The sequence below is a fragment of the Thunnus maccoyii genome, chromosome 4, assembly GCF_910596095.1.
Source record: "Thunnus maccoyii chromosome 4, fThuMac1.1, whole genome shotgun sequence".
Taxonomy (NCBI): domain Eukaryota; kingdom Metazoa; phylum Chordata; class Actinopteri; order Scombriformes; family Scombridae; genus Thunnus; species Thunnus maccoyii.
In genome coordinates this window covers 28,123,666-28,145,162 of record NC_056536.1, presented here as the reverse complement: position 1 = coordinate 28,145,162, position 21,497 = coordinate 28,123,666, and the positions used below count along the sequence as shown (strand labels likewise).

The following is a 21,497-nucleotide window of genomic DNA, read 5'->3' as shown; positions in this document are numbered from 1 at the left end:
TCAGTACAAGTGACCCCTTTCACATACAAGTGATCATGTGATCCATGATCAATAAAAATGTTTTGATTATAGCAGCTTTAAGGATTAATTTTATTATGAGGATGTTTTACTTTAAGCTTGTGAAAGCCTGAACATTACATGTAAAAGCAATGACATTACACCTTGTTGATCTCTTGCATTAAATCTGCACCACTTGTATATTACAAGACTATATGCCAAGTCAAAAAAGTCCTCTTAGTCATTTCAATGAGGTCAGTCTGAGGACAAAAAACACCCGGGTTACCAAGGAAAAAAGTTGAACTGGGCTCAATTTTTGCCACAAGGTAATGCAACATAATTCAGCAAGGCACTGCGCTGGCCAATTACATTATCTTGTAACATGAGTGCTTTTATTCTACTGTTTACTTTGAGACTAAAGATAAAATACTTGCTTTTTCAGGGTTGTAAAATCCTGTCTGTGAGTATAATAGCCCTCTGTTTAACGTTTTGACGTCTGATAAGCCGTCAATTCACAGATCTGTTACTCAAACTGGACTTCCTGGATGGTATTTCATGTCTCACTGGTACCTGAAGTAACAAGCCTCCATCATCCCTGCCATCTGCGTTGTTTTAATGCAGGGCTGTTTTCTGTCTGAATGCCCGCTAAGAGTCTCCAGCTATTAGTGTTTTTCCATGGCTTTTAAGGTAGTCTTGGCGAGCCATGCCATGAGCAGTCGAGCACTGCTGGCACGCTGCGAGTTTTTCCGCTGCACACTATGGAAAGGTAAAAGGAGCTGTTTACCTGTTGGAGGTGTGCTGTTTGCAGAAAATGCAGTGAGAGCTTGTTGTCTGTGGCTCTTCATCTAACATCTCACTGTTTCTGCTTGTACTATCCCTCCCTGCAGTATTTAAAAATCTGATTCACTCCAAATATCTCCTGATCTTGTTGTGTAGACCTGTCTTTATTGAGGAATAGCACCACTAACGAAGCTCTGCTAATTCGGTAATGAAGTCATTTCATTTCCTATATGGACTGCACTTATATGGCGCCTTTCTACCTTTACCTCTCCCCCCCTCCCTACCATAGACCCATTTTTGTCTTTTTTTAGGGTGGGTAGGGGATCTTTAGGGGGAGATAGCAGGTCAACATTATATGCCTCATAGAAGTGGTATACATCATCTGAAAGCTGGGAACCTGCAGATTAATTTGATGCAGCTCAGCATTTCTAGTAATAAATCTGTAATAAACGTGTTTTGGTTAGGTGTCTATTCAAATTTTGAAAGAAAGGGCTTAGAACAAGGCCATAATACTTCCATTATGATGGAAGAATACGATGGCCGTTCACATGCTCAATTATCTCTCATTATCATCAAGTTGTTGCAGAAATTTTGGGGTTGATACGATTTGCTGCAAAATTGAACCATTTTTTGACCACTCAAGAATTGATAAAAACTGTCAAAAATACCTCCAAAATACCACATTAAGACACTGAGATCTTGAGAACACCATAGAAAAATTCATGCTGTGATTTGGTGTCAAAAACTTTTGACATTTGGAGATTTCTGTAAGAATCACATTTTTCTGTAATTGGATGATGAGCACTTCTGTTCTGGAAATTGTTCAGAAATCCCCTTATTGTAAGTTTACGTCCCCTGAATAATCTCGGTCTCTAGTTGGTGGTTTTCAAGTTTCATGAGGTTGTGATTATACTAAAGGTCACAATAGGTCAGTTTATACAGTGAGGTCAAGTTTCAAAAAATGGTGTCACTACAATGTAATGGCTGCTCTGGGGATGAATGAATACAACTGGACTCACAATAGTCTCGACTTTCCAGTCAGACCCAATTTATACAATTCCATCACTGTTTAGAGACCCCAGTATGCAGAAATATTCAAATGCACAATTTTTAGAATAGGCGCAAATAACACATTTATACTGCATGCAAGAAACTGCATGGTTTTTGCCCAAAACTGCATGGGATTAGCATAAAGTGTCCATGTCTGTATAGGAGAGACTCGTAGAAGAACTCATAGAACCCATTTTCATTCAGATATCTTGAGGTGAGAGGTAAATAAATGTCCATGCCAGCTTTTCCCTCGCAAAAATTTAGCCTAAATTTGGAGCATTATTTATTCCTCTTCCCTTGGATGCCTGAGGTCATCTAGTTTCATATGATACCAATATATTCACTCTAGCTTTGGCTATCCCCTGCTGTGAGGAAGTGAAAGTACTTTTCACTACAGGGTAGCTTAGCACAATTACATCCCTTCAGTTACTGTCATGCCAATAACTTAACATTACTAAAGGCCTTTGAACTAACTGTATTCCACAGTTAGATAACAGCATGCTAGCTAGCTAATTCTTGTCTCATTTGTGCTCTGATGAACAGTAAATTCATCAAATTCAGTGCCAACTTTAGTGAAGTGCATGCGTGCTTTATAAAAAAATTACATCTATGCCACCTCCCAGGCTCTATACGAACTTGACCGCGGATCATTTGTGTTTATTTGCAACCAAACAGCCAAAATACATTCTCTTACTGAACTCAGAACTCTCTGTGAACTCCAGATGTCTCTGTTATTTCCCTCCAGTCTCTCTCTCTTTTCCCCCCTCTCCTCTCTGTATGTTCATGAAGTACATTTATAATTTTCAGTTTTGGGAGGTGCAAACAGGACTGCAATTGAGAATCAGTAGGAAACCCTGAATATTTTGTACCCTCATTCTATAACAGATCGAGTGTACTTGTGTGTGAGTTGTGGAGAAGTTTTGGAGCGCACAGGAATCTAATTGAGGGTCTAGTATAGAGTATATAACACAATTCCCTACTAGGCCTAAAGCTCACTGCTGACCCTATCATACCTCAGTGCTCAAACACAGCAAGAAGGGTAAGTGGGCTCTCTATGATGATGGATTGTCCATTGAGATATGGGAAAGGTGAGAAAATAGGCACTACTTTTGTATTGATTGTTTTTGGAGGGGACTCTATAACAAATGACATAGCACCTGTTAAGATGTCAAAAGTAGGCTTGAGCTCTATAAACCTAATCTAATCAGGTTAGTGAGCAAAGAAAATGATCTTCTTTATAGACAGTATGATAAAAGAATGTACAGGGACCAGTGCCTCCTCTAAACCCTATGATATGTGTGACAGAGGAGTTTTCTTTATGAGAGATCTGATGTTGGGACAAAAGCTTAAAAGGTAAGTACAGTTCTCAGATCATTTAGAGAGTCCAGCCAACATCAGATACCACTTAAATGATAAATACTATAAGTATGAATGAAGGAGATATAACATATTATTAGTATATTTAAAATGAGATGTCATTGAATAAAAAAAGATTACTCCAAACTACTTCTACACAAAAGCAATAAACCAAAACCTTTGAGGTGTGCGTCCTTGTGGCTGTAATACATTGCTTTTTTTTTCTTTAAAGCACATCAGAAACCCACCAGAGGTGCTCTTGTTACAGTCTCTCATTTTTAATCTTTTGTGGACCATTCATCGACATGACACCACACATTAAGGGTCAAGATGAACTTGTCTCTCACACTTTCTGGCTACAGGAGACAGTAGCAATTGTTCACTAATCCCGAAGAAATTATCCAAAAGGTACAACATATTTCAAAACAGCAAATCAGCGGAGCCTGCTGTTAAATGATGTGGAAGCCAAAGCTATACACTGTATATCAGATGCATTATATCCTCATGTAAGCCCTCAAGGACACCCAGTAAAAAAGAAGTAACCTTGGGGACATCTTCTTCTGAAATATATGTACTCTCTCAGTGTAGGGTGAGGAGATAAGATGACAAATAATTGAAGAGGGCCATCTAGACACTACTGGAACAAAGAACCATCCATCTCTAAGGCTGTACAAAAGAGATATTGAAATAATAACTCAGGGATTACCAGTATGACAGAGTAGAGTTTCTTCATCTCCTCACAAGTCTTTGTCAGTGCCGAGAGATCCGTGTTGTATTTCTCAATTGCCATCTAAGGAATAGAGAAAAGCACAAGGAACTCCTGGTAAGTTTGTTAATTCATTCAATCATTAATTCATTCAAGTTAAGTTGATTTTACTGACTTATCTTTTCATACGTTTTGGGGTTAAACTCTGAATTGACTACATTTAGAGATGGTATGATAATAATTATACATACACAAGATAAAGCTAAACTAAACTAATCGACTCCTGGCTACATAATTAGCATACAAACAAGGGTGGTATTGATTTCCTCATCTAACTCATGGCAGGAAAGCGAATATTTCCAAAAGTGTCAAACTATTCCTTTAAAAAGCGAACAAACTGACCAAACAAAAGCACAAAAAACATTTATATTATTAAATGTACACACTGGAGTTTTTGACCACTAGTGGTGCTGTACTGTAGAGCAGTGTTTTGACTGTAATATAAGTACCTCCATATTTAAAGCCTGTACCGTGTTTATTTACAGTTTGACAAAAATTTGCATAATTGAAAGTCATTCTGCTTTGGCTACTAGCAGTTCTCAGTTCTTGTTTTCTCTTTACAGACAACAATCACCTGGATTACTTTTGACTTTACTTTTGACTTTAAGCCAAGATCAGATCCTGCCATGACTGTTAAGAGTGAGTTGAAGTCAAAAGTGAGACGTGAGCAGCATGCGGAAGCGTTCTGCCCATTTAATCCACACCGATTCCGACCTGCATTCGGTCAGCTGTCCTCGGCAGCAGCTGTCTGTCAGCGGCAGCTTCTGAGGAGCTGAGAGGACAACTGCCTGTCACCGTGCTGATTGACAGCAGAAATGTGCTGAACAAAAATAGTTTTCATGAAGGCTGCACAGGAAGAAATCAACAGTGTTTGTATTTATTGATTAGCAAGTGGGAATCTGCCTACAGTGAAACAAGATCAGATATATTTTATTGTCCACGAGGGGGAAATCGGGTCTTAAGCTCAAGTGGCAAGCTCATAGCCACACTGAGAACCTTGATCAATCAATATTTATACCTTTAATAAGTGCAGAACATAAATTGCAGGAGATTTGTGATTTAAATAGCGTTCTGTGTGCCTCTGAGTCAGTGTGGATTGATACATTTATCTGTTTCATGAGACATGCCAAGTGACGGACATTAAAAACACTTTCTATGTGGATTAGCCATAAGACGTGATGTGACGTTTTTGGCAAGTTGTGTCAGTCAGGTATCAGGTTGGTGGGGGATGGCAAATATCAAATATTACTGCAAAAATCCAGATTCTGTTCATGCAAATTATCTGTTTAATTTCCTCATTTTCATTTACATCCCTGCTCTGTAAATGGCAGCAACGTTCCAATAAAAGAAGAGAAGAAGAAGACCACTAGCTGATGGAAACAATGTAGGTTGTAAACAATGTAACACTGAATATGATCAATACCATGTTTTTTTACATGCAGACAAAATATACCTTGAAATAAATACATTAATAAATAATAATCACAAGGTTTACTACTTCACCTTCAGGTCTTTGGAGAAGTTTGCGTGATGAGCTCCGGCATTTCTCTTCTTGGAAGTTTTTTTATATTGAATGACTTTCTGCAGTTCATTCTTCAGGACTGAAGCAACAGACACACACACCTTGGTTACCATCTATCATATTTGACCACTGAAGCAAATAGCTGCTTTAAATCAGATGCTGTCTCCCGTGTGATCCTGTGAAGTGCTGTATTTGTGCTTGTGGCAACTGTTTCTAGGTCCTCATATAGACAATATATTGGATGGAGCCTATATACTCCCTCGACAATGAGATCACGGCGTTTCAACAAAATATACTGAAGCTGCAATTACAGAAAGATCTCGTAAATGTTATTATTACATTGCTGTTACCTCCTCACAAATAACTTGTGTTGGCATAAAAAAGATGAGTCAGTATTACAGTGATCTCAGCAAATTTCTTTGAACACAGTAGTAAAATGTCATCTACTCACCATCTACTTCTGCAGTCAGGCCTTTGATGGAAGCTATCCAAAAGAAAGAAGAAAAAAAAACAGTGACACAGACAGAAAATCTACACGTTTCACTTAACTTTAATTGAAAAGTACACTTTTTTCAGCTTTGATCAAATCTTGTTTAGCAAATACCTCCCGGGACAGTTTCAAATTCTGCCAGCTCCTGGGTAAAAGTGGCCAAGCACGGTTCATGCAACATGATCTGCTCCACAAGGGCATGCAGCAAGGTGAACTTTCTGTCTCTCCCACGGAGCTGGGAGAGCTGAGGATGGAGAAAACACACAATGAAAAAAGGGCACAGCCTGCGTAAACCTGTAGTCCCCTGCCACACAGCACAAGGACATATAACATAAAGGAAAGACGATATAGCCTACAGGTGCACTGCATAAAAATGCGGCTTCTTTACTGAAGGCCAAACAAAGAATGGGATGTCAGTGCATAGATTCTGTTTACATCTATGGGGAGATTTTTTTTTTTTCCACATTGCTGTTGAGTTGTGTTCACGTTGCCAACAAAAGTTTACCTTGGACTTTTCATTAACAATAACTTTGCTAATACCTTTTGGTGCGAGTGCTGATGCAAGTGAAAACTATTATTGTCAAAGGTTTGGACACACTTTCTCATTCAAGAGAGTGAGAAAGTGAGAAAGGAGAAACCTTTAACTGGTACTGAATTTATAGCTGAATTCCAATCCGTTATTTTTGATCTATTTTTATTATTACTGTCGGTTAGTAGTAGCAATAGTAGTTGTAGAAATATTAGTAGCAGCAGCAAACAGTGGTAGCGTTAACCAATTGCTTTCATAATGTTACTGTATATTTGAATAAAATTGTAATGACGACTGATGAAAATGCAAGCCTTGTTTCACTCGATGATGCTATATAATTGAAATGCAAGAGGGACCTCTCTAATCCTGTCGTAGGCACTCATAGTCTTTTTCTAGGTTATGTTGTTTACCAATTTAAGGCCCAAGCCTGCCTCCAAGGAGTACATATACAAGACATGAACCAAGTATTGATGCTCACTAGTGAAAAAACAAGAACCAAAAAAGATCTGAGATAACCTCGATGCATTTTTCTTGTGAGCAGTCAGCCATTAATTTGATGAGAGTCTGTCTCAAGCAGCAACAGTTTACTCTTCTCAATTAGACTTGGAAACACCTCTGAGGAAACACGAGGCCCCGGCTTCATTAAATGGAGCAGAGGACATTTTACGTCTGTGCCAGGAGCACTGCCCTTAAACCTTCCCAGTAGCGAGACATACACACAAAAGAGTGGTTCAAATTAAATTCAGAGGAATGCAGAAGACACTCTGATATCGGTAAAAAAAAAAAAAAAAAAACCCTGACAACAGCAAAAACCATCCAATAAGTACAGAACCTTAAAGTAATAGTTAAAAATTTTGGATGATTCATGTGCTTTCTTGCCAGGATGGTAAGATCAATACCAGGTGTCTTTCCAGGAAATATACGTCTATAGCCAGCAGCCAGTTAGCTTAGCTTAGCATGAAGAATGGAAAGAGAGGGAAATAGCTAGCCTGGCTACATCTGAAAGTAATAAAATTCACCATCACTTCTATAGCTTGCTAATGAGCATGTTTTAATCTTCTTTTAATTAAGTGTGAAAACACATGGTTTTACTGGGGTTGTGTGCAGGACTATTTCTTGGCTGGGCCATGTATGTATTACCAGAACTGGATATGTAAACCAGAACTTGAATGTAAACTGCTCACCTGATACATGAGCCAAAAATTTTTTGTAGCTTTCAGGTTTGCCTCCGGGTTTGGCCCACTAAATATGCACAGATTTTTACTTTTCTATGCTCAAGGAAAGTTTTGCATATATAAAGTCTTCATGCATTAAAAATTCATAATACAAAGAGTAATAATTGACCTTATTTGCAGTTCGAGGTGTCCTGTCAATAGTTTTACAGATGTCTCTTTTATAATGGTGGTCAATGGGGAAAATGCTTTTTGGGCCACAGGGCAGTGGTCCAAAAAGAGCGCAAGTGGAAAAACTGGCAGCAAGGCTGAGCAGCGGCTCTGTATCCAGTTCTCTTAATACATCCATGGAGTCCTGTCGTCAATGTGAGGTTGCCAGGCAACCAGGAAGTTACTGCTCCCAGCCAAAGAATAGTTGTAGTTTTCACACTTTGAAGAAGTTGTAACTTTTTAATTGGTGAGCTTTAAAGGGGACATATCATGCTTTGTGGGATTTTTTGTTATTTTTATGCTGTTATAATGTTGGATGTCTATGTATAACATGGTCAAAGTTCCAAAACTTGAGGTGAACATATGTAAAAATGCTCCCTTCAAGTCAAAAGCCAGGGCTTCAGCCTACTCTTAATGCTTCATTTGCAAAGTTACCTCTACTGCATCCTCATAATGAAATCAGATTGTTCTTGCAAGCCCACAAACGGCCATCTGTTCTGTAGCCTTTGTTGCTAAGGTTGTTACATGGGTTGTTCACGTTGTCCATTCGCATATTTTGGATCAGATTCAGGGTCAAACATGTACATTTTGAGTAAAGAACAAGAAAAAGAAGTGAAATCCTCCTTCAAAGTCTGCTGAGGGGCAGCTTCCTGCAGCTAACCAATCAGAACAGAGTGGGCTCATCAGGAGGCGGGCCTTAAAGAGACAGGAGCTAAAATGGCCTGTTCAGACAGAGGCTGAGCTGAGGGGCTACATAAAGATCCAGTATAAGATAAATAAGGAGTTTTTTGAACTGATTTACAGATAAAAAACTCATTTATCTTATACTGGCCCTTTCTGCAGCTCCGCAGTTCAAAGAGCCATACCAGTGCAGCCACAGAATATAAATATAGACCTGGAAATGTGCATGATACATCCCTTTAAAGGTGCTGGTAGGCAAATTTGGTTACCTTTGGACAGAGCAAAGCGTGATTCCAGATATGATAGTGGTATCAATCTTCTCATTTAAGTCTTGGCAAGATACGAATAAGCGTTTTCCCCACTGTAGTTAATGATAGTTAACTTCAGAGATTCAACTAGTGGCCACACTAGTGCAAAGTTTCATTTCTCCTGTGAATCAGAGAATCAGAATGTCCGTGTCAAAGACCGGAGTAAACCTCGTTGACCGCAACAAGAAGGACAAAATTGAAAAAAGATGCAGAGATGCCCTGTTGTGTATATCAATGAGTAGTCTTATTAGCCTAGTGCCACAACTCAATCAAACGTCAAGGCAACAGTGGTGGAGTCATACTTTAGTTAAGGAGGAGAGGCGGAATCCCTTGGCCTTTTCCTTTCCAGCGTTCTCGTTGAGGTAATTGCCAATGGCGAGGAGGTACTCCAGCACGGAAACAAATGACCTGCAGTTGTACAGCTCCTTGCACATTCTGATCTTCTGGTTAATCAGCTGGAAGACAAACACAGGAGCACAGAGTAAAGTCGTTTTGTTTTGTAATCCAACCGCAATCTGACTCTTACATTCATTTCTCCACACAAGACCTTTGTGAGATTTAAGTAATAAGGCTAAAGTTTGTTTGGGGGTTCTATGTGCTGGCAAAGTGTAGACAAAAATAACTCCAGGCTTTAGTATTTTACATTAAAAAAGATAAACAGCCATCTCATAACACCTCAGTTGACCTCATAAAATGAATAATCAGGGCCTTGTTGTTTGGCAAGAATATTATTTGGTATGCAATTGTGTCAAGTACAACTATCCCTCTAGAATATCACACAATTTCCCTGTTTAACCAGCACTGAGCAGATCCTGTTGAATATGGATAGAAATTATACTAAAAAACAGGGAAAAAGATTACAGTGGGACTTCAGGTTTTGCCAATGGTGTGTTGGAGGAAAAAGGGAGTTGATGATATGGGAATCATAGTCCTTGACAAAGACTAAGCTTTTCCAAATAAGGTCCATGCCAGCCAGCAACAGCACTCCCACCATATGCTCCTGTTTTAAGAATAACTTCCCAGCACCTACCAGTGGGACAGTCTCAATTACACAGAAGAGAAAGCAGATATACAAACTGGCTTTGCACAGGACCATCTGTACCATCGTTGCAAAAATACTGACATTTCTATAAAACATACAGTACCAGTCAAAAGTTTGGACACACCTTCCCATTCCCTTGAATGAGGAAGTGTGTCCAAACTTTTGACTGGTACTGTAATTGAAACAGCCCATGATGTCATTTAACCTGCTTTTAGAGGTTTGTTATTATTACAAAAAGGCAAACTGTGTATAATTGCAGAACTTTTTTTTTTTTTTTGCATGAGGTTATATGCCACTCATGACTTTAATAACACAATGAAATAAAAGATTCAAAGTTCTACCGTGTTCTACTTGTGTCCCTGTGTTAATTGTGCAGTTCAGCTGGCTTTTTTAAAATTATTTTTATATCAAAGTGCCTCTTGTCTGGCTTCCTGTGAAACATTTTTGATGACTCATGTTGAACTCAGGGTCGTGTACATGAAGCTTTGGCGAAAATTCAAGAGGGAATATCTCTTCCTTCGTGCTCCGTCTTTATTCCACTATGCGTGAACGTCTGCCATTTCCTGCTGTTGTGTTCCTCTCTGTCATTCCACTTTCCCATGCTGTCAAAATCCTTTTATTTTCTTTTGATGTTTTTATATTTATAGGTTGTGATCATGTGCTTTTTGTTTTTTTATCCTGTGTTACACTGTTGCACAACCAATTTCCCCTTGAGTACAAATAAAGTAAAAGTAATTCACTCACAATTCTGACATCACCACCTGACCAATTATCTTTCTGCTCATCTTCCTCAAGTTGATCAGTCCCTATGCCACTCTTTTAAATATTGCTGCAAGTCTTTTAGACCTGCTATTGTGCTTCCCACTCCCTCCCCATCACCACAATGACCTCCATGATATCCAGGGACTCTTCTAAAGGTTTCCATCAACCACCATCACCAGAGTCTCGACTGCAGGGGGATCCTTTCCTATCTCCTATCTAGTGTAAACGCCAAAAAATCTTTCTGCCGCTAACATCAATAAACATTGTTGTACACTTTCAATTGATTTCTCCTTCTTGAAATAAACGTATCCAATCAAATGTGATTTGGGGCAACTAGCTAACCCTTGCTAGCAGAGCAATATCATAACACAATTTCAGTAGGCAAAATCTTTGTTTACATTTCCTACATAGCTCATTTGTGCTCTGATATATTAATTTCCCCTGCATCACTCTGTATTTGCATCCACATCCACTTTTAAGCAATCCAATCAAATCTGAGGGACTTGATTTAAAACCCTCTCCTAGTTATGCTATAACTATACAACTATTACATTTACAGATGCTAAAGCTGCTCTAACTTATGTTTCACTGTGGCTTTAATTGTACAAAAGAGGCGCCGTTAACGAAACTGCTGAAATTCCTACATTTGGTTTTAACATCCAGTACATCACAGCTTCAAGAGATGCCTCCCCGGCCAGAGCTCTCTCTTGTCTACTGCATCACTGACTTTGGATATCTGTTTCTTTGACTCTGTTATTTATATTTGGAAATGGCTGCTCACAGAGCACATCAAACAGTTTAAAGAAGGAGTCGGGTCCACAATGCAAAGTAAAACCTGTCATCTTGGCAGTGAAACTTAGCACTAGCAGACACTCCATAGGCGAGAAACATTCCCCCCGGTGGTGACTTCTCCATTTTCTCTCCTCAAGTTTTGTCTGTCAGGTGGCGAGTAAATCCTCCTTAATGTTCAGGCCTTAAGAAATCTGTTGTGTTGGAGAATTAATACTCTGTAGCAGAGAAGACCCTAAACTCTCCATATTTGAACACATTTTATTGTGAGACAGTGGTACACTACACTGTGGACTGTGATTAGATTAGGATCCCTGAACCCAAATATCTCATTTTGATTGAAAAATTAATTTTTTAATAAATGAAAGATGACAACGCGATAGAAATAATAACAACATTTGAAAGAAAATAAATTGAAACTTAATGAAATTGCTAATCTTTCTTGTCGAGTCATGTAGCAAGCACAAAATATGTTTGTCCCTGTGTTTTAGACAAAGAAAAATTACTGTCGCAGTCGATGGATTACGGTGCCATCATTCTTATCCATTGTTTCTCTTCATTCTCAGACAGTCAGCAGACAAGAGATTAAGACTGAAGCACTGATGCTGAAAGAAACAGAAGCTTGAGAGAATCATATAAAAAAAAAAAAAAAACGAGGAGCTGAGAGGTATCCTTGTCTGACTGTAATATCTTCACACCCTGCAGTCCCCAATGCCAGTAAACAACTATCCTCTATCAGAGTGTTAACAATTAGACTAATGATGGGCATAAAACGTCCCATACTGCACAAACCTTTGACTGTGTGAAAGGGTTAAGAAAGACGCTAAAAGAACCTAAAATAATTCATATTTCACATATTTTTCAAGTTGTTTTTACCCGTATTAATTTAAGCATGTTCGTCTTTGAAGAGAGTCCAGAAGTTTGTTGAATGATGTTAAATTAATGTATTTTGTCCCAGCTCTCTTCTGATAAAGGTAAAAACTTTGTATGCTTTACACCACCTACAGAAAGATGGAACTTGATTTGATTAAGATACATCTTTTCCTCTCTGTTAAATGAAAAGAGGTGTCTTAAGTGCCTCTCATGCCTTTCTGTTTTCGAGACTCTTAACCATCCAGCAAATAGAATAGTAACTACTTCAGCCACCACTTTAGGCATAAAACTCAAACTGGAGGGGAAAAGCTTTCATGTATTAAATGACGTCCCCATCATCGTGTGCTGTGGAGGTTGTGCTTTTCCCTTTTTCAGCTTGTGGGAATGGGGCAGTCTGTGTAAAGCAATAAAAAATATGTGTTCTGAGTTTTTCACACCACAGAAAAAAGTGATACTAACCACCCAGCCAAATTTGAATGATTAAAAAAATCTCCAAGTATATAAAATAAGCATGTTTTCTCTGCTCTGAAACGCTGGGAGTTCAGCTGTTTGCCCCAAGTGAACAGTCTCTGAGCCTCTGAACTTAACAACGCTCACGCTGAACTCCCTTATAAAAATATACAATTTAAAATAGACCTTGTTTGTAAGTGTAAGACAAGTAACATGGATGATATTTCAAAAATAAAGTAACGCTAGGAGCCACTGTTTAATTCGGGACATATTTTCTAGGTAAATGTGGACTTACTTCAGTAAAAATGTGACTTAAATGACTGGTTATCGAGCAATAGGGGACAAAGCATGGTGCACGGACAATGCTATTATCGAGAGGCACCACTCTGCTAAACTAGAATATCTCATAGCTAAGTGTAGACCTCTCTATCTGCCCGGAGAGTTTACATTTACTGTTGTGACTGCAGCATACATCTGGATGCTAATGCTAAGCTAGCAGTAAAAGAATTGCATGCTGCCATTAGCAAACAACAGACTACACATCCAGCTGATGCCAAGGCGCTTTGGTTCTTATATAGTGTTAGGGAAGGGGTCATTCTAGTATGACTCTATTACATCATCGAACCACCATTTCAGGCCCACGCAAAAAATTCTGAACACAGAAATGCTGAAAAACAGTTTAACGGTCCACATTCCAGTACTATATAGTTCACAATCTTTTCACGTTTTCAGCAATGCTTTTCTAACATGTATAATGTGTTTAAAAAGAAATCCCTGAATATCCTTTACACAGATTTTAAAAGAGCTCGACATCTGATTCGACCTTTGATTTGACTCCATTAGGTGATGGGAGAAAAAACTCACAGGCTGCAGGTCGTTCATGCCGATCGGTAGTTCTCTCAGAGTCAGCAGTAGGTCAAGTTGTGTGCTCAGGTAGGTGATGTTGCACATCTGTGGCAGGGAAAAGATAATCACAATAAGCTGCTGTATGTGTGTAAAGAAGAGAGTGCAATTATCACATCACTGCACGACCCATTTCCATGTGATTATTCAGAATTATCTAAAAAGCAGTGCGGCTAAAAGATGCTGCAGGGAGATACAGTCGTTGGAGGGCTGCAGCTTGTCCACAGACACTCAAGTTCTGTGGCGTGAAGAGCCCAAATTACTTCAGGCGAAAGTAGAGCCCTGCGGGCCTGTCGACAGGCTGATTTAACAGAGAAACGGAAGGCTTGACACCTTGAAACAATTGGCTGAGCTGCCTAGTCGACCTTTGAGTCGGTGCTAACCTCTAATAAATCACTCCATGTTGTCAGACCGTCTCGCTCAGGTAGCTTCTCCCAAAAGCCAAAGGGCACTTGCTCTGACGGATGGTTAAGGAAAGATATTAGGATTAGTGTTAGAAATCTAGATCATGTAAACATTTAGCTCTTTGTAAAAAAAAAAAAAAAAAAAAAAAAAAAGGGTCCGGAATGTGTCATTCCCCATCCTCTCGAGCACCGTGCTCCTCTTCTTGTCACATTTTCTGACACATTTTAAATTTCTAATGGGAGATTAACAGATCTCACTGATTTCATGCCAAGGTAACACTGTTATAATATAATTCCTCCTGGGCTAAAATTGCATTCACACATTAGTCACCAAGTCTGAAGTAATCATATCTTCAGATATTTTGCTGACTTTTTCACAGATTTATAATAATGAAACTTGCATGTTCACCAAATATGAGATATATAAAAAAGGTATTTCTGTTTTGGCACAAGCACAGGATTTATTAAAGGATAAATTCGTATTTTTTTTTATGTCTGTCATAAAACAAAACTCACATGCCTGTATGTCAGTGAAAGAGTTATTGGTCATGGTTATAATTCCTCCTCTCCATCCATACTGGCTGTGAGGAGACCCCTTACTGATACTATTCCAATCTAAGTGATGTGGGACAAAATCCACAGTCCTCTTCCTGTGCAAAAATGCATTTCAAAATTTATCCAAAGCAAATATGAGGCTTCAGCTATCTTAATCAGTCAAACCTAATGGGTATCTTCCTGTCAGTCTTTTTGGGGTTAATTAACTCATTACCATGTTACCTGCAGCTGTAATCTGAAATACCGTCCAGGGAGACAGAAATAAGGAATTCTGTAATGAAAAGCCTACAACTTTGGAACTTCAGCTGAATTTTTGCCTTGGACTAGGGCTCGGCAATATGGCCTAAAAATCAAATCTCAACTTGACTGCTGCTAACTAGTGTTAATCACTCTGCAGGTAGAGACAACAGGTACAATGTAGAATCTGGAAACTGTTCTGTCGTCTCCCAACTCTCACAACCAGAGATGATACCTCGTCAACTAACACAAACCGATTCATTTTCTGTCTGTCCCTCCCATAGAGCCACCTGGAGTCACGGCAGTCCTGTAAACTGTGGCAGGTGAGCATGTAGTGCAACTAATCACATCACAGTTTACAGGACTCAAAACCGCTAATGTAGCCAGCTATCATCTATGTTACTTTTTGAATAAAAATAACCTTTTTGTGAATATTGTAATAACCCGATTTTACAATTTAGACATTTTACACCTTGTGAAAAGACAAAAAATCCAATTAATCTAATTATTTAGAGATATTTCCCAACTCTAACTTGGACTCTGGATTTTGTTCCCCCCATCTTTTCCAGTGAAATTACATTGGGAAGGAATTTCTTCACAGCAAGTATGGAGAGGAGGAATGATTAAAGCCACTCATAACTCTTTAAATGTACATATGGGCAATAAATCAAAAAAGTATTCCAGCACACCTGGATGCCCTGCATCAGCTGGAACCCAGGAGAGCGGTACTGCTGTGCACAGGGTATCTTCAGTTTTTTGAGTACATATGGACAAGTTATATTAAAATTAACTGAATTGAGACCTGAAAAACCCTTATCCTTTAAGTTAACAGTGAATGCATGACAGGCATCTACTGTGAATTCTTTATCTGCAGTTTTTCTTGTCTTTTGTTTACCTAATATCTTTATTGTTTATCTTATTGTTACTGTGTGTAATTACTTTTGCCTGCAGTATTGTCCCAAGCCTCATCTCAAGCATTTCATTGTACAGATGACGTTATTTTGCACAATTGACAAATAAAGTTGAACTTGAACTTGATGATGTTAGAACATATAAGATCTATATATATAGTATATATACAAAACTAGAAGGCGCTCTATGTCTTGCAGCACATTAGATTACGATACCTGCAAAGCACTTTTTGATTTGATTCATCTTCAGGTAAAGGTCAGCGTTTCAACATTATCATATTGATTTCTTTCTTTAATGGTATAAAATGTGTAGTCAGATATCACTCTTGTGTCCTGCAGATACTGCTATGACTGTTAATAGACAGAAAATAAGACTATTTTGCAGCTGCACCACACAGATTGTTAATATGAATGTAGGTTGAATATCCTGCACATCACGTGGAGGACAGATTTGAATCCAAGTAATAATGATGCTCAAAAATTGTGAAATTGTAATGATTCATAAAAGAAAATGTGTCAGTCCTTTCATTTACTTTAATAATTTAATGGGTTTTAAGAGGGAAATGTGTGGAATGACTGAAAATTGCAGAACATTAGATTTTGAGGGGGGAAAAAAACCCTCAAAGCAGTGAGCAGTCACCTCTAATCTCAAGTTTCAATTGATGGCATTTCAGTTCCTATTAAGTGTGATATTTGAATACCTGCTTTAGTTGGCAGCACTAAAGATGACTGATAATGTTGTCTATTTAGTGGAGTTCACACTGACTGCTTACAGCTCACCGCACACAGCATGTGCCTCAAGAAGTACATGAGCCTCAATAAAGCCCTCAAATATTCCCGGAAGGCACCGTGGGCTGATCCTGCCGTTCATCAGTTACCCCTCCCCCAGCCTTTAGCCAACCACACACAGGTCACACGACTACAAGGCATGCTGGAAGGTGATAACCAGATGAATGGTAAGAGGTTGTCACCTACACACCCACAGAGTGTGAATGAGGAGGCAAAGTGAAAGAAGATTCAACAAGCCCTCCTAAAGAAAGTGCTACATGAGCCGGAGCTGCATTATTCCGCTCGGGTCACGGAGTCAAGGCTGGATTACAGAAACAGCACGTGGAAATAGCATCTGCCCAAAAGTCCCAGAATTACTCCATATCATTTGGGTTTATATCGTTTGAATAATCTCAAATTTGGTAAAATTTTGCACCACTGAAGTCTAATAAACTGTGTCAGGTCCTCTAACTCGTGACCACGGTGTTGAAGAGAGACCATGTGTCAAATCTAGTTTTAAGACCTGAATTGTTTTAGTTTATATTGTGCTCATTTGTTGTAAAGTTGTGTTTTATCAAAGTGCAAAGACAAGTCTGAGGGCAAGACATAGACTGTATATAAAGATGGATGTATCAAGGTGTGATGTCAAAGGTGTGCATTGGAGCCGGTTTAAAAGCACCAGAGTTGCAGTTTATGGTCAGCGCCATCTTTTTTTGTTTGGAACCTTCCATATAAAGAGTGCGAGGGAAACACACCCCGCTACCTCGCACCAAAGCAAATGCTACCGTACTGGGAACATCAGTGGCATTGTACTTTAAGGTACTCCACAGCTGTGGTAGTCGACATTTGGGGAAAGGTAGTATTATTCCATTATAGGAGTCCTGTAAGGCTGCAATCAATAATTATTCTCATTATCAATAGGTCTGACAATTATATCTTTAATAATGAATTGATTGTTCAGGGTATGAAATGTCAGGAAATTGTGACAAATGCTGATCGTTATTCCCTGAAGCCCAAAGATGTAGAGTTTAATGTCATGAAATTAGCAAAGATTCACATTTGAGAAGCTTATACCAGTGACTTTTTGGCATTTTTGCTTAAAAATTAAAACTGTCTAAATCAACTAATCATTTCAGCTCTACAGTGCAGTATACTGGCAGTCAACAACAAATTTTTGCCCATAGAACGTTAATCCGGTCATGAGTGTGACAAGTCAAATCGGAAGAAATTTACAATCTTAATTCCCATAATTATAATTCTAGTTAATATGAGGAACTAAAAGCTGTACCTCCATCATGTACTGGTCCACAATATGCAGCTCTGTCACAGGTCCTTTGTGGGATTTATACATTTCCACATCATCCACTGTGGGGACATACCTTGAACATAAAACAAACACATCAAAGTAATTGTTCTTGTTAAACGCAGACTCTGTACCCATTTTAACATACTTAACAGTTTTGCTCATTCTTCAGTGTTTTGACTGATTTGTGAAGAAAACTATGAACATATACAGTATAAGGAAAAAGCTCATTTAGCCAATCATCCTTTTCTTTCCAAGCATCACATGAATGAAACAAACTTCCAACTCATTTGAGAGATTTGATAATCTGTGGTTGGAAAGTTGAAAATTTGGCTCCTGCAGAAACAACAGCTCCAGCATGATATTTAAAAGATTTTGATGCTTCATGCATCCGTGGTATTTGCTTGTGAACTTTAGTTTTTTCATCCTTCGTGATGTTTAGTCTGTTCTGATTGAAGTTCTGATTGACATATATATGCTTGTATGCATTTGTTCTGTGATTTGTTTGCTAAGTTTCCTTTAATCGTGCTTTCATCATTCTACACTGTATATGCTTTCATGTTTTTTTGTCTGCTTGTTATATGTCATTTGTTTCTTTAATGTATAACATCAACCTGCCCAGGGACCGCAGATTAAATAAAAATGTGCCTTTTGGCTAAATCTGACATCAGTTTGATGTAAATCAATGTTGTTTTCCCTGATAATTAAATGAATACAGTACAGATTAAGGTTTATATGGTAAAAACAGTTTCAGAAATTTTTAAGGGTCCACATCAGACAGGAGACAAGTACGCAAAAGTCATATGATTAAGGATAAACACAAAAACAATCACACACAAACACACACACACACACACACACACACACACACACACACACACACACACACACACACACACAAAACACTCAAGAGGAAAAAGTGAAGAAACTCTCTTCCAGGGCTAATCCAGAGTCTTGGGATAGTGAGATGGTGAATATTTCATTACTAAGGTGAACAAGTGCAAAAATGTGTGACCTCCTTAAACAGTATACATGGAATTATGGTTTGGATCTGGAGTTATTCTGAGTACTACCAGTTTGCGAAATATGGGGGGTCTCATATGTCTCGGACCCCCTAATTAAAAGAATAAGTTCACATTTTTTCAAGCCTTTCTTAAAATAATACTGACATGCTCATATGTACATTGAAAGCGTTATTGTTGGCTATTATTGTTCCTCCTGTCCATACTGGCCACAAAGACAACTAAATCTATTCACGTGAGTATCTTCCCAAGTGTTTTAGTACAAAACGTGTGCCTCTTTGTGCCTCCATGAACAGTGTTTCCTTGCTGAACCGCAGGAGAGGTTTGGCGACATAAAGTGTATTTGGAAGATAACCCTTTGAAATGTCTATTTCAGACTGCTAAAGCCTCGTATTAGCTTAAGCTGAATTTAAGAATAAATAAGGATAAAGGAGGACTGTGGATTTTGTCCCTCATCTCTTACACTGAAGTTGCTTAAGAAGGGATTTCTTAGCGGCTAGTACGGACAAGAGGAACAATTAAAGGGACGAGTAACAATGTTCAATGTACAATACCACTCAAACATACTGTACGTATAAGCATATGTGTAACTACTGCACATATGAGACAATACAATTAAGATAGACTTGAAAAATGTAAACCTATCCTTTAACACCCCTTAAAACCTAAGAATCTAATTTCCAGAGGCCCAAAAGTTAAGCTCATTTTGTATTTATCTATATTTTTTAAGTTAATGTATTTGCATGTTATGTCATGTTATGTTAAATGGTGTCAAGCAGCACAGAAAATATAACCAGCTGACCAGCTGATGTACAGTATACTGGTGCTGCAGCGGCTGGCATGGATACCGTCACCGATGGTATATCTACAAACTATAAAAATAGGCTAATTAATGAGTTTCTGCATCTTATCTATGCAGTTGTTTTTTGTCTGCATATTTGAAAATCCCCAATCATGAACATGAATGAGTCCATGAGCAAAATGTCAGCCTTTATTTATCCAACAGAAAAAAATAAAAACAACCATACCTATAGACGAGTAGATTCATTTTAAATTTAAGTGACAAATGGCGATGTTTTTCTTTTTCCATCACACATACTTTCCCATGTTGACCTTCGCCCCATGTCATCACATGTTCTCTACCTCAGGCTCTTGGACTGATGGCATTACATTGATTTACAGTGGCCTGGAGAAAGCCAAGTGATTAAAAGCCAAGTAGCGCTGATGGTCCTCGTCAGTTTCTATAAAGTAGCGAGACGCTGATGGCACAAGCCATTTACTCCTTGCACTGAATTTGAACCCCGCTGGTCTTAAATTGGACTTCCTCTTTCTGTCATTTACTTGCGTACCAAAGGCATTCACTTTTTCATGAGCCAGCCTATGTGCCACTGGAGTAGCACCGGTCATTAATATTGCAACACCTGTTGGGAGTGGTTCTTCCAAGATTGTATTCCTCAGGCCTACGACGCGGCGCATTAAAATATATATTACGTTTTCATAGAATAAATAAAATCCTCCACACAGTACATTAGATCACACTCTCCTTCCAGGAGGTCAGCGTCCACAGCCACCGAGTAAACTGCAGGTAAGAATCAGGAAGCATTTTACCCACTCTGAGTGTTATATTCCTGAGGGCATGTCAATAGTTTCCATCTCCACAAATAACCCAAGATAAAAGTTTTATTACTAAGCTGCTCTGGTAAAAGGTTCTGGCATCTGCTCTTTAGTATTAGAACACTGCGAGGACTGCTGTGCAAACCTTGTGTCTTCCTCTCATAAACTGGCAGTGGTTTCCCTTGTTTCACACTGTCCTCACTGTAACATACACTCACATCCCTTACTGATGATTTACCAAGCTGCCGGTTTCCAATGTTTTGTCTCTGCCGGTGAAAAACACATTAACCACTCATGGACTTGGGCACAAAAAAAGTCACTCACCTCTCAGCCTCAGTCGTGACACTATAAGGAATGAATACAAATCAGCGTTTTTCTGGCACAAAGTCATACCTCCTCAGAGAGGTGATGTGCTCATCAGACAGGCCTCCATCTTCCTCATTAACAATGAACAGTTTGTCCTTCAGCTCTCCCGGTTGCACTGGAAAACTTTTGAGGAAAATGTCTAGAAGAACAATAGATTAGAAAAAGTCAACACACTCAATGGTACATAAAAGCTTTCCTCTTGACAGATAGTCTTCTTATCCTGCGATGAAATGACTCAAAAAGCATTCTGAAGACAAAGGGTCTTTTGCTTAATTACTTTCCCCCAAATGCCTGAGGGAAATGCACAAATTTGCATTCTATCAAGTCAAAGCTGATGTGATTTTTTTTTTTTTTTTTAAACAGAAAATGCCTCTGCATAATTCAGGAGCTTTGAGCAGCATTCATTAGGAGGCTGCTCTAGGAATTTTAGACATGTATGTAAAACACATGGTGAATTTTATATACTGAAACTTGAAAGTCTCTCAGTCTTTTTCTTTGGATGCATGACATCCAGCTCTCTTTTCTTAAGTTGTGAGGCTCTCAATTAATTTGTGTTAAAAGACAAGGCTGACGATCTTCTATAGTTTTCTCATTTACAACAATCTTTTGTGAAGAGCCAAACCAACAATAAACTGAC

At 38.7% G+C, this 21,497-nt stretch overlaps 1 protein-coding gene across 8 annotated transcripts in view; it reads right to left on the bottom strand.

The window, feature by feature from the left end:
• LOC121895216 (formin-like protein 13) overlaps positions 1-21,497 on the bottom strand; it is a 51,999-nt gene that overhangs the window by 9,649 nt on the left and 20,853 nt on the right. For all 8 annotated transcript variants that reach the window (XR_006095712.1, XR_006095714.1, XR_006095713.1 and 5 more), the window contains 8 exons: positions 20,888-20,999; positions 17,844-17,934; positions 13,642-13,728; positions 9,164-9,316; positions 6,076-6,205; positions 5,923-5,955; positions 5,453-5,550; positions 3,890-3,973 (listed from right to left, as the gene is read on the bottom strand). Coding sequence is in view for 5 of the 8 variants with exons in the window: in XM_042408187.1 (XP_042264121.1) it covers positions 3,890-3,973; positions 5,453-5,550; positions 5,923-5,955; positions 6,076-6,205; positions 9,164-9,316; positions 13,642-13,728; positions 17,844-17,934; positions 20,888-20,999 (788 nt within the window). In the remaining 3 variants the exon portion in view is untranslated. The remainder of the gene's footprint in view (positions 1-3,889; positions 3,974-5,452; positions 5,551-5,922; positions 5,956-6,075; positions 6,206-9,163; positions 9,317-13,641; positions 13,729-17,843; positions 17,935-20,887; positions 21,000-21,497) is intronic.